Here is a 12,695-nt window from a genome sequence, read left to right as displayed (position 1 = left end):
CAACATTTATCTTATCCCATAAATCAATCAAATGTTTTAATAGAGTAGATTCTTTTTTTTCCCTTATCCATTTAGATTCCCACTTATATATAAAATCTTCTGGTATATTTTCTCCTATTTTCTCTAATTCTATTCTAATCCATGCCGGTTTATCTACATCAAAAAAAGATGCAATAAATCTAAGTTGATTTGCTTTATAATAATTCTTAAAGTTTGGAAGTTGTAGCCCTCCTAGGTCAAATTTCCATGTCAATTTTTCCAATGATATTCTTGACATCTTACCTTTCTAAAGGAACTTCCTCACACATCTATTTAACTCTTGAAAAAACTTCTGCGGTAATTGTATTGGTAGTGTTTGGAATAAATATTGTAATCTAGGGAATATATTCATTTTTACAGCATTTACTCTGTCTACTAATGTTATTGGTAATGTCATCCATTTATCAAGATCTTCTTGAACTTTTTTCAATAATGGTCAATAATTTAATTTATATAAATTCTTTATATCATTATCAACTCTTATACCTAAATATTTTATACCATTTATTGGCCATCTAAATTGAGTTATTAGTCGACATTGACTATAATCTCCTTTAGTAAGGGGTAGAATTTCACTTTTATCCCAATTTATTTTGTAGCCTGATATTTTGTAGTAACTGTTCCTGAACCTGGTGGTGTGGGTACTGAGGGAATGATCTCTGTTTTGGGGGTTGTCTCTGATGATGAATGATGGGATCACAGATTCACTACTCTCTGGTTCAAGAAATGCCTCCACATCTCTGATCTAAAGTGCCCTCTGGTCCTAACTAGGTACTTAGGTCCAGGAAAATTAAACTGTTATTCACTGCAGTCCTAATTTGTACCCCCCCCCCCCCACCCCAACAAGGAGTCATTGAGTCCGCAAACACGAGGAAATCTGCAGATGCTGGAAATTCAAACAAAAACACACACAAAATGCTGGTGGAACACAGCAGGCCAGGCAGCATCTATAGGGAGAAGCACTGTTGACTTTTCGGGCCGAGACCCTTCGTCAGCAGGCCTGTTTCTCTGCAGTCTGAGTCTATGACTAAATAATTGACCCCTTGTGTTTATCATTGTTTGTTCTGGCAGTCCAGATAATTATAAGATTGAGACAATCCATCATATATTCAGAGGAATGAGAACAGCACAATTAATATGGTTTATCAATGGCCTGTAACCTAGAAAAAATGTTAAAACAAAAATGACTTTGTCCTAATTAGATAAAAAAACACAATACTACACATTATTCTAATCCACAAAACACTGTAAGGCATCCACAAAGCAGAACAATTAACAAGAGAAGTACCTTTAACGTAGAGAAGTCCAATAGGAAGTGCTTTCTCCGGCACAGGGCTCAATAAATAATATTTTACAGCTTGGAATATGTCCCCTTCACTGTGATACATTTCCGCAAATTGCAAACATTCCTCTGTGCTTGGCAGGTGACACTGTGAAGGGATTTTTACAAAATGCATGAATTGTAGGGGTCAGAAACAACACACATTATTGAACGGGGCTGTACTTCAGAGAGATGGGGGAGAGTGAGTAGGTATTTTCCATCAGTCCCATGTGCTACATAAGTTACAAAATTCATACCGAACTCCGTTTCTGAAATTTGATCCCGCTGAAGCTGAATAGCACTCTGTCACATACTTACAACAGGCTGAATTTTGCCCCAGGTAACGCTGCCTGAGCTGGATCAAAACAGATTCTAACCAGTTGTAGTCACTGATTGATCACCTCAGTCTTTAACCAAGATTTCACTCTCCTTCTAATCAGTGTTGACATTTTGTTTGCAGGCCTGTCCTCTTCAGAATCATTCAGCCATACTCCTTTGCCACAATCTCACTCATGGGTTGCTATTTACACTAATCCCAATTTTCCTTTCCACATTCTCTTCCTCAAGATTCAACAACTCACCCACACACTTGGGGCAACATAATCAACCTGCTTGTCATGTCCATTCTAGAGAGGTTTGCTCACCTTTGGTCCCCACTGGATACTCTGCTCTCACCTGTGGCTCCAAGTAGCTGTTTGCATGAGACAAGCGGGCAAAACCAGGTGAAGGTAGCCATGGCCTCATACCCCACTGAGACAGGGACATGTCTGTCCTAGCATGCAAAATCAGCTCCATCGGCCTGGGCATAAGAGATCAACATATGATTGTTTTTGTCCACTTCCAAAGAAACATGTGCTGTGTTTTTTTTTTACTTAACATTTCTCTCTCCCTTTGCAATGAAATAAAACCATTTTGCTGCACTTCAATAGTTAGGTAGTCATCTCAGGTTCATCACTGTTATGTTTCGTAACTCCATAAGTTAATTGACAGAAAAATGCAGGAGCTGGAAGATGCATGTCTACCTTATTTTACTTTCAGTGAGGCATGCAGATATAATGTGGTGGTATAATGACATAATAACAAAAAAGTTATCACAGTTACTTGGGAATCTGATTTATATTTAACTATGGATCGTTGGAATAATGAAATACATAGTTGTATTCCACTTGCAAAAATTACGTATAATCTAAGAAATGAATATGATATATTTTTGAAAATTTGGTTCCCATACTTACAAAAAATAGGATTAAATACATAGGTCCTTTGAAGATAAAATTATAGTAATTGGGGAAAGTAAAAATAAATATCAAAATTATTTTGAACTCCATGGAGCATGTGGGGATCCTCCGATATCCAGGCAATCCTTCTCTTCTTTCCTTTTTTTTTTCTTTTTTTAGATAAGGGTTAAGGGGGGTAGGGTTAAGGGAAGGGGGGAGGGTCAATATTATTTTTCTTACTATTTTATTACCACATTTATTCTTTGTAATTTCTAAAATTTAATAAATAAATAATATTTTTTTGAAAAAGCAATGAGATTCAACAGCCAGGAAGGCGGTTCTGCAAAGCTCTGTAGAGAGCGAAGGGCATGACAAGGCACAGCATACATCATGGTCAATCACTGCAACCAAAGAAGATCCCAGTTTGGGATTTTTGTTCGAATTACCAGAGCCAGACACCTGAGGTTGAGAGAGGGGAACTGCCCCCAGTCCAATGGCTTTTCCACTTTAAAAACTCTCCTGCACAGGTCTCCTATCATCATCAGACACGATGGACAACTACTACTAATACATGTAACCAACCAGCCCATGTGTCTTAAGTGTGTAGGAGGAAACTAAAATACCCAGAGGAAACCTATGCAGACACTGGGAGAACATGCAAGCTACACACAGACAGCACCAGAAATTAGAATCGAACTTTGGTCTCTACTTTGTGAAGGAGCAGGTCTATTATCTGTATGGTTATCCTGTGCATCTTTGTGGTGAACTACATGTACCTGTCTGGACATGCCCCCTGCTGACTGCTCTTGTGACCCCTCCCACTGACCGTGGCTCCTCCCACAGACCCCGGTATAAAGGCGATTGAGGCCTGATCCCGGGCCTCAGTCTCCAGGATGTAGTATGGTGGTCAACTACTGCTTGTTCTTTCTTCCAGTCAATAAAAGCCGATATCTCGCCTTCACGTCTCTGAGAGAGTTATTGATGGTGCATCACCCTTCTCCGAATTCTCTGGAATTGTATCAAACTTGTTTTCTCCTTATTTGTCCTGACGAGTGCACTACAACCCAAAATGCTATATGTGATTCTCCTTCCATATTTGCTGCTTGACTTGCTTGTGTCTTTGAATGATTTTTTTTATGTCCATGCCTGCTCCTGGAGAGGATTGGTCCTATCATAATTGGTTAAAGAAATTACATAGTGACCTTTGAAGATCAGAAAACTGAGTGGTGATGTTGTTGAGATATTCAAGATCCTTGGGGGGGGGGGGGTAGATGTTGACACAGGAAGGAGATATTGGAAATATGGAGCAACACATACAACATACTAGAGGAATGCAGCAGGTCAGGCAGCATCTATGAACATTAACATTTGAGCTGAGACCCTTCATCAGGACTGGATGGGGACATGTCAGATGTTCAACCTCAAGCATTGGGGACATAATTAAGGGGAATTTATTTAAAATTGAGATGCGTAAGATCAACATACTGGTGAGGGTGGTGAATGCTAGTAATTCGCTGTCCTGATAGGTTGTGGATGTGAGGTAATTGGGACTAAAGAGGAAGTACACAGATTTTTGATCAGGGAATTGAAGACTCTGAGTAACTGGCACAGAAGAAGTTTTAAGGCCTGGGGCAGGTCAGCCATAAACATAATAAAGGGCAGGGCAACATTGAAGAGCACATGAATGTGCAGATAATGGAAGGCTATGGACATTGCGTAGGCAGAAGGAATTAGATAAATAGCCTTTTAATTACGACCTTAATTGGCTGGAGACCTAAGCAGCTGCCTTTGTGTGTGAGTTGGTGAGAGTGAGGAAAAGTATTGTGCATTTAATATTTCAGTGATATATGAGTTATACCGTAAATGCATTGTTTGATTAAGCATTCTTTGTTTTTTTACATAATACATTTAACATGTAAAAGTATGTGAATGGCATATGTCATTATACCACCACATTATATCTGCATGCCTCACTAAAAGTGAGACAAGGTAGACATGCATCTTCCAGCTCCTGCATTTTTCTGTCAATTAACTTATGGAGTTACGAAACATAACAGTAATGAACCTGAGATGACTACCTACCTATTGAAGTGCAGCAAAATGGTTTTATTTCATTGCAAAGGGAGAGAGAAATGTTAAGTAAAAAAAAACACAGCACATGTTTCTTTGGAAGGGGACAAAAACAATCAAGTTACTGGAAAGGAAGAAAATGGACAAAATTCACAGGTTCATACCAGCCATTTACCACATAAATGGCTGGCAACATCAGAAAATTAGTTGCATTCGATTACATAACAGATAACTAGATATTGTATTATGAATGAATTGAGCAGAATTTGAAGCAAATGAAATAGCCAATGAGAAGTGAGTACCACTGTTACTGAATGCAATAGATGGGAAAGTACACAGTTTAACTACTCCAACCAAACCAGCTGAAATAAGCTTTGCTGATATAGTGAAAGTAATGCAAGAACGCTTAGAATTGAAATTATTGTTGATTGCAGAATGTTTTAGGTTTCATAAGTAAATCAAAAGGAATAGAACCATAGAACCATAGAACATTACAGCACAGAAACAGGCTTTTTGGCCCTTCTTGGCTGTGCCAAACCATTTTTCTGCCTAGTCCCACTGACCTGCACCTGGGCCATATCCCTCCAAACCCTCTCATCCATATACCTGTCTAACTTTTTCTTAAATGTCAAAAGTGAGCCTGCATTTACTACTTCATCTGGCAGCTCATTCTACACTCCCACCATTCGCTGTGTGAAGAAGCCCCCCCCCACCAATGTTCCCTTTAAACTTTTCCCCCTTCACCCTTAACCCATGACCTCTTTTTTTCCTCCCCTAGCCTCAGTGGAAAAAGCCTGCTTGCATTCACTCTGTCTATACCCATCATAATTTTATACACCTCTATCAAATCACCCCTCATTCTCCTACGCTCCACGGAATAAAGTCCTAACCTATTCAACCTTTCTCTGTAACTCAGTTTCTCAAGTCCCGGCAACATCCCTGTAAACCTTCTCTGCACTCTTTCGTCCTTATTAATATCCTTCCTGTAATTAGGTGACCAAAACTGCACACAATACTCCAAATTCGGTCTCACCAATGTCTTATACAACCTCACCATTACATTCCAACTCTTGTACTCAATACTTTGATTTATAAAGGCCAATGTAACAAAAGCTCTCTTTACGACCCTATCTACTTGTGACACCACTTTTAGGGAATTATGTATCTGTATTCCCAGATCCGTCTGTTAAAATACTGCACTCCTCACTGTCCTACCATTTACCTTGTATGTTCTACCTTGGTTTGACCTTCAGGACCTTCAGTAGGAGTTCAACCCAACGTACACGGATGAACTGAATAAATTGTCTAAGCAGTACAAGCTCAGTAATGGGCTTAATGATGCATTAAGTGACTGTTCAGTTTTTGGAATCTTAAAAGAAAGCATTCAAAATCAGCTCCTTACTGAAGCATAATTCACATAATTCATAAAAGAGCAGTTGAAATCGCAGTTTCAATGGAAATAGAGTCACAATTGAGTTACTGACATAAATAAAAGTGAGTGTGAACAAAATTGCAACATCTAAACCAAAACCTGCTTGGCCAAACAAATTGTGTTACCATTGTGGCAGGGGCTCACATACACCAGACCAATGCGGATTTAAAGGCAAAACTTGCAGAAAATGCAATGAAGGAGGACACATACAAAGAGCAAGTCAGGCAGACAAAAGTGAATGGGCCTCACAGTAGAGAGAAAATGATAAAAAGTCCAGTTGCAGTTTCAAAAAGAGCACACTTATGCATGCTGTTGATGAAAAATCTGATAATGATAATAATGAAACAGGACTAGGTAGACTTGAGATTTAAAATGTGAAAGCTAACAAGAGACAAGCAATATGGCTTATGCCAGAAAAGAACAGAAAATTAATTAAAATGGAATTGGATACTGGCTCGGCTGTTTGAGTCATTCCACAAAATGAGTTTGGATGGCATTTCAAAGATACTGAACTGAAGCCTGCAGGTATCCAAACCAAAAACTGGATGAAAAATAGCTCCTTTGGGAATGACATTCATAAGAGTGAAATACAACAATCAACAAGCCGCATTGAGCTTGTATTTGGTATAAACAGGAGAACCAGCATCCACCGTGCAGTGGAGATTAGCTGAGACAACTACAAATTGATTGGAGATCCATCGACCATTTGCATGCCACATCCCCTGCAGTAGTCAATTACAAAAGATACTGGGCGATGCCACAGCAGTGTTTAAGGATGATATTGGAAAACTCAAACATATCAAGGGTAAAATAGTGTTAAATTAAAATGCCACACCCAGGTTTTGCAGAGCCTATCCAGTTCCTTATAACATCTGTGATAAAGTAGCCAGTGAACTAGATTGCACGGAAGCTGAAAGAATTCTTTCCAAGGTTGGAGTTCATGGGCAATGCCTGAATGGGTTTGTAAGGATCTGCAGAGATTTTAAGGTTACCACCAATACTAGATACTACTATATACTGAAAGCAATTCAAAACCCTCTGCCCAGGATAGAGGATATCTTTGCAAACCTTTCTGGAGAGAAGTACTTCAGCAAAGTGGACTTACCTGAAGCTTATCTACCAATGGAGATGGAAGAAGAGTCCAAAGTGTATCTCATCATAAATGCTCACAAGGGGCTTTATCACTATAATAGGCTTATTTTTGGTGTAGTATTTGCACTTGCACTCTGGCAGAAAGCTATGGACCAGGTCCTGCAAGGTTGCTCAGGCTCTCAGTATTACGTGGACAACACCATCATCGCCAAAAAGGTTGGCAAGGAAAATTTCCAAAATCTCAAGGTAGTGTTAAAAAGATTAGAAGATGATGGACTCAGAGCATGACACAACAAATGTGAATTCTTTAAACCAAGCAATAGTTATTTTGGGTACACCATTGTTGCACAAGCATTACACAAGTGTGCTGAGAAAACTTAAGCAGTGGTGGATGCCCCAAGGCCAAAGGACTTTTCAAGGCTGTGGTCCTTTTTAGGATTTGTCAATAACTAAAACAGACTTCTGCCAAACCTGGCTACTGTGCTCCATCCCTTGAACTTATTGCTACAGATTGGGAAGAAATGGTAAGTTTGAGGTGGTTTTCCAAAAGGCAAAGGAAGTTATGACATCAGACACTGTATTCACACATTATAATCCACATTGTCTAGTGAATCTCGCCTGTGATGCTTCATCTTGGGGTATAGGTACTGTCATGCCACATGTTATGAGTGAAGGAAGTGAACCCCCCATTGCCTTTACATCATGCTCCCTTACTCCTGCAGAGAAAAATTACAGACATATTGACAGAGAGGCCTTGAGTGCTTTGGGCTGTAAAATGTTTCAACGAGTCTTTGTATGGGAAAGCCTTTATCCTCATTACTGTTCATCAGCCATTGGAGGACATTTTCATTGCACAGAGGAGTGTACCAATAACAGCAACAGCAGGAATGCAGAGATGGGATCTGTTTCTTGAAGGACACAATTACAAGATCAGATTCAAAAGGACAATTAATCATGGAAATGCTGATAGATTGCCCCATTTACTGTTGGAAAAGGATACACCTGAAAAATTTACAAAAGAGGGCACTGCTCTTGACGTATTCTCCTTATTGCAAATCGTAAGTCTCCCTATTATAACAGAAATGATCCAAAAGGAAGTCAGAAAAGACCTCACACTGTCTCTAGTCTACATGGCCACCAAAAATAGTTTAAATGTGCAGCAGAAACTCCAGTTGGCCCAATCTTTCCATTACCAGGATGAATTTGACCTTGATGGCATTGCCTTATGTGGTGTTTGAGAATTATTGCATCATCCAGGCTGAGAGCTGAAGCTATGTGCCAGTTATCTATGAGTGGTCACAATGGAATCGTTGGGTTGAAGCTTTGTCTTGTGGCCTGGGATAGGAATAAATCAATAGATCGAGCAATTTGCCATGCACTTTTTGGAATACTAACATGTCCAGAAGATGCCACGAGGAGAGCCTTGCCATCCCTGGGAATGGCCTGTATTGCCCTGGCAGAGGATTCATGTGGATTTTGTCTGACCATTCATCAGCACAAACTTCTTGGTAGCAGTGGATGTAGCTACAAAGTAGCCAGAGCTGACCCCAAAGCCTCCACTACAGCCTCCCAGACACTTGATGTTATGAGAAGCCTCTTCTCAAGGACTGGTGTTCCAGGACATTTAGTAAGCGGCTACTGTCCACAGCTTGTGCCAGCACAGTTTCCGTTATTCCTGAAAATTAATGGAATATTACATCTACATCACACCACAAACTACAAACGGCTTGATAGAAAGGTTTGTCCAGAGTCAAAAGAATGCACTCCAAGTAATGTCAGCAGAGTACACTACATCCACTAACACTGAACCAGAGTCGTTAATTTCCTCCTCGCATAATGCAATGCCGCACACTCCACACCCTACAACTCAGCAGCTGTGCTGTTCCTGGATCATCCCTTGTGCTACTCTTGGATCTCCTCAAACTCAATCTCAGAAGGACTTTACAGGACGAACATTTGAGACCATTGAGGGCTTCTCAACAAAAGAGTTTCAATGTGTGAGGGACTACAGAGGTAATCAAAAGAGGAGATTGTATCTGATGTCATCTGGAGATGACACATCGTTCACTTGAGGAATGCAGAGTGAATTGTTGGAGAAGAAAGTTGTCCAAAGCTGTCAGAATCACTTCCTGCATTCCCGGAGACAACTCCTACAACTATCATGCAGGAGGCCCTAGAACCTGAGATTGTTTCACAGCCACAAGTCTCACCAGCCAGACAGAGTGTCCTTCCTTGTTAGGAAAGACATTATCCCACAAGGCCTAAATGGGGCAATTTAAAATTTACCATGCAGTGCATGTCTAAATAGTAGTTGTATTACATACCATTCTGTGTCTACATATATATAGACTAGGAGTTTATAGCCAAGCAGGGAGGAGTGTTGTGTATTTAAAATTTCAGCAATATTTTAGCAATATTGTAATTATATTGTTTGATTCAGCATCCTTTGTTGTTGACAGAATGCATTACAGGTTATAATGTAAAAGTACGTGAATGGCATACGTTATTACACCATCATGTCATATTTGTGTGCCTCACTAAATATAAAACGGAGTAGACACACATCTCCCAGCTCCCGTATATTTTTTCCCCGATTAGTTTATGAAGCTACAAAAGAGAACAAAAAGGACTTGTTTCAGCATTGTGTTCTTGTTGGTGCTTATATTTGTTCTGCTGAACAATGTGTGTGTCTACGTTGCTGCTGGAATGTGTGGCAACACTTGTGGTCTGCCCCCAGCACATCCTTGGGTTATGTTGATTGTTCGCGCAAATGACGTATTTCACTGTATGTTTTGACGTACGTGTGATAAATTAACCTGATCTGATCTTAGTTAGCTCAGCACACCCGCGTGGCCTAAAGGGCTTGTTGCCATGCCAACATGTTCTACATTCCGTTTGTAAATACTTCTGCTGGGGATGTGTTCCACTTCTAGCATTCATAGTATTTTTATGGGAAAACAAGTTGTAAATTTGCCCTTGCGATTGGCGAGCTTTACCTTCTCGCGAAGATCATTCACTTCTGCAGTCGCTCCAGCGTAAAATGCACAGAGTTTGACCAACAGCAGCTCGCTGTCGGGGATCATGGTCAGCAGATCAGCCGCAAGGTCCCTACGCAAAAGAAGTCATGGTAATTAAGCAGGTCTTTTCAAGAAAACAATGTAGAATCAGAATCCGGTTTAATATCACTGGCACTTGTCATGAAATTCGTTGTTGTGTTGCAGCAGAAAATTGAGTTGTAATAAAAACTATAAATGACAATAAAAAGTATATATAAAAAATAAATTAACTAATTAGTGTAAAAGAGAGGGTAAATACTGAGAAAGTGTTTATGGGTTCATTGTATCGATAGATTTTTTTAAACATCTTACAGCGATACTGCTTACTGAAGTACCCATGTGTGTCACTGTGGATTTCAGCTGTAGTTGTCCTAAATGGGAATATTTGATGACTTCCATTGGAGCTGCTCACAAGAAGTCGCCACTTAATGGCGCCATCTTCTCCTTGAATAGCATTTTGAATAAAGCATCTTAAAAAACTGGAACCAAATCCGAGCATTTCACTCACAACCACTGAGAAGACATTGCTGAAAATGAAAATAATATGGTTGATAAAGAAGGTTTTGAGGAAGACACAAGAGATTCTGCAAATGCTGGAGATCTTGAGCAACACACAAGGGGGTGGGAGGAGCACCAGAGGGAGGTATTTGTGGGCAGGAGATGACATAAGAGAGGGGCAAGGGGATGGGAAATGTTGAAGTGGGGGGGGGCAGTGGAGGCATTACTGGAAATTTGAGAAATCAATGTTCATGCCATCAGGTTGGAGGCTACCAAAATGGAATATAAGGTGGTGTTCCCCCAACCTAAGTGTGGGCTCATCACGATAGTGTAGGAGGCCATGGATGGACATATCGGAATGGCAATGGGAAATGGGTGGCCACTGGGAGAACCTGCTTGTTCTCGTGGACAAATGCTTGGCGAGTATGTTTGATAGGTTAACACATATATCATGTTCTCGGGCTGTGTCGACCCACTGCACGTACAGCATACCTCTGGAGATATCTGCAAAATAACACGTTCTGAATTTGTTAAATTAAATTAACAAATGAGTTAAATTAATTTACATTAAATGGATGACATAAGAACATCTGTAACACACACCTAGGAATTCTATACAGATGTAGTGGATACAATCAGTGCAAACTTCACAGAGAGTGATTTCACCCTCTGCAGAGCAGGCAATTATTACAGTTCCTTCATATCAACATTGAACATCTCCACACACAAATTAACTTCTGTGCAAGAAAGCACTCAAGAAATTCATGGGGCTTGTGCAGTGATGGAACTGACAGGAATGTATATTGAAAACTTGGTTAATTGTGTCCCTGAAGGACTCTCCATCAAATCCCACCACAACTGGGGTATTTAAATACAAAGAACATAGAATACTATGGCTCACATTATTGTGCCAACCTTCTAAGCTACCCCAAGATTAATTCCCTCTGACATAACCCTCCATTTTTCTCTCATTCATGTGCCTATTTAAGAGATTCTTAAATGCCCCTGAAATAACAGCCTCTACTAACACCTCTGGCAGGGCATTCCATGCATCCACCACTCTCTGTGCAGCAAACTTACTTCTGACATCCCTCCTATACCTTAAGTAACCTTCAATTACCTTATGTCCCTTTGTATTAGCCATAATACAAGGTAATCATGATTAAATTATGATAATATATCATTAAATAGTCTCATGCACGAGTTTGTACCCGTGACAGTGACTATGTACTTCATGGCCCTCACTGTAAGAGTGCTGGTGTTCAGAAATAGGGAAGTGTTGTTACAATTATACAGGGTACTGGTGAGGTCACACCTGGCATACAGTTATACAATTTTGACCCTTAAATTTGAGATATATTGACATAATCGGCAGTTGAAAATTGACCTCATTCTTGAGATGAGAGTGTTGTCAGGTCATAAATGGCCAAAGAAATCAGGTCAATATTATTGAGAGTTTAGAAAAATGAGAGGTGACCTATGAAACGTACAAAGGCACAACAGGGTAGATTTGTAGCTGTGTCCATTACTGGCTGAAGCTTGAACAGGTGGATGGCTGTACAGGAACTTCTCTTGGATGGTGGCAGATCTCTGAAATTCTTTACTCTGGTGGGTTGTGGAAGGGAGGCCTCTGGCATAAAGAGGAAGCAGAGGCATATTTGAATGATAATGGAATTAAGGTTCATGTGGAACTGCCACAGGGAAGGAGACATACTGAATGATAGGGCAGGTTTAAGGGGCCGAATGGCTTTCCTCATCCCGGTTTTCTTATATTCGCCATCATTTAATATTGATTACCATGCCATGAATCTCAGCTGGTTTATATAATGTCCATCTAAGTCTGAAATCTGACTTCCTCACAGTCTACTGAAGCCACACATTGTAATGTCGACTCACTGAGCCAAAGGGCCTGTTTCTTTCCTGTATGACTCTGTGACTCCATGATGATGATGTGAGCAGGCTTGACTGGC

The 12,695-nt window shown here is 40.1% G+C and overlaps 1 protein-coding gene across 3 annotated transcripts in view; it reads right to left on the bottom strand.

Annotated features, from left to right (window-relative positions):
- The window catches only part of wdr17 (WD repeat domain 17), a 162,445-nt gene that overhangs the window by 35,764 nt on the left and 113,986 nt on the right, over nt 1–12,695 (bottom strand). For all 3 annotated transcript variants that reach the window (XM_059974293.1, XM_059974295.1, XM_059974292.1), the window contains 2 exons: nt 10,168–10,279; nt 1,328–1,469 (listed from right to left, as the gene is read on the bottom strand). In XM_059974293.1, coding sequence (XP_059830276.1) covers nt 1,328–1,469; nt 10,168–10,279 — 254 coding nt within the window. The remainder of the gene's footprint in view (nt 1–1,327; nt 1,470–10,167; nt 10,280–12,695) is intronic.

The sequence above is a fragment of the Hypanus sabinus genome, chromosome 7 (genome assembly GCF_030144855.1).
Source record: "Hypanus sabinus isolate sHypSab1 chromosome 7, sHypSab1.hap1, whole genome shotgun sequence".
Taxonomy (NCBI): Eukaryota; Metazoa; Chordata; class Chondrichthyes; order Myliobatiformes; family Dasyatidae; genus Hypanus; species Hypanus sabinus.
The sequence above is the reverse complement of the archived record's forward strand: the minus strand, read 5'-3'. Positions and strand labels throughout refer to the sequence as shown.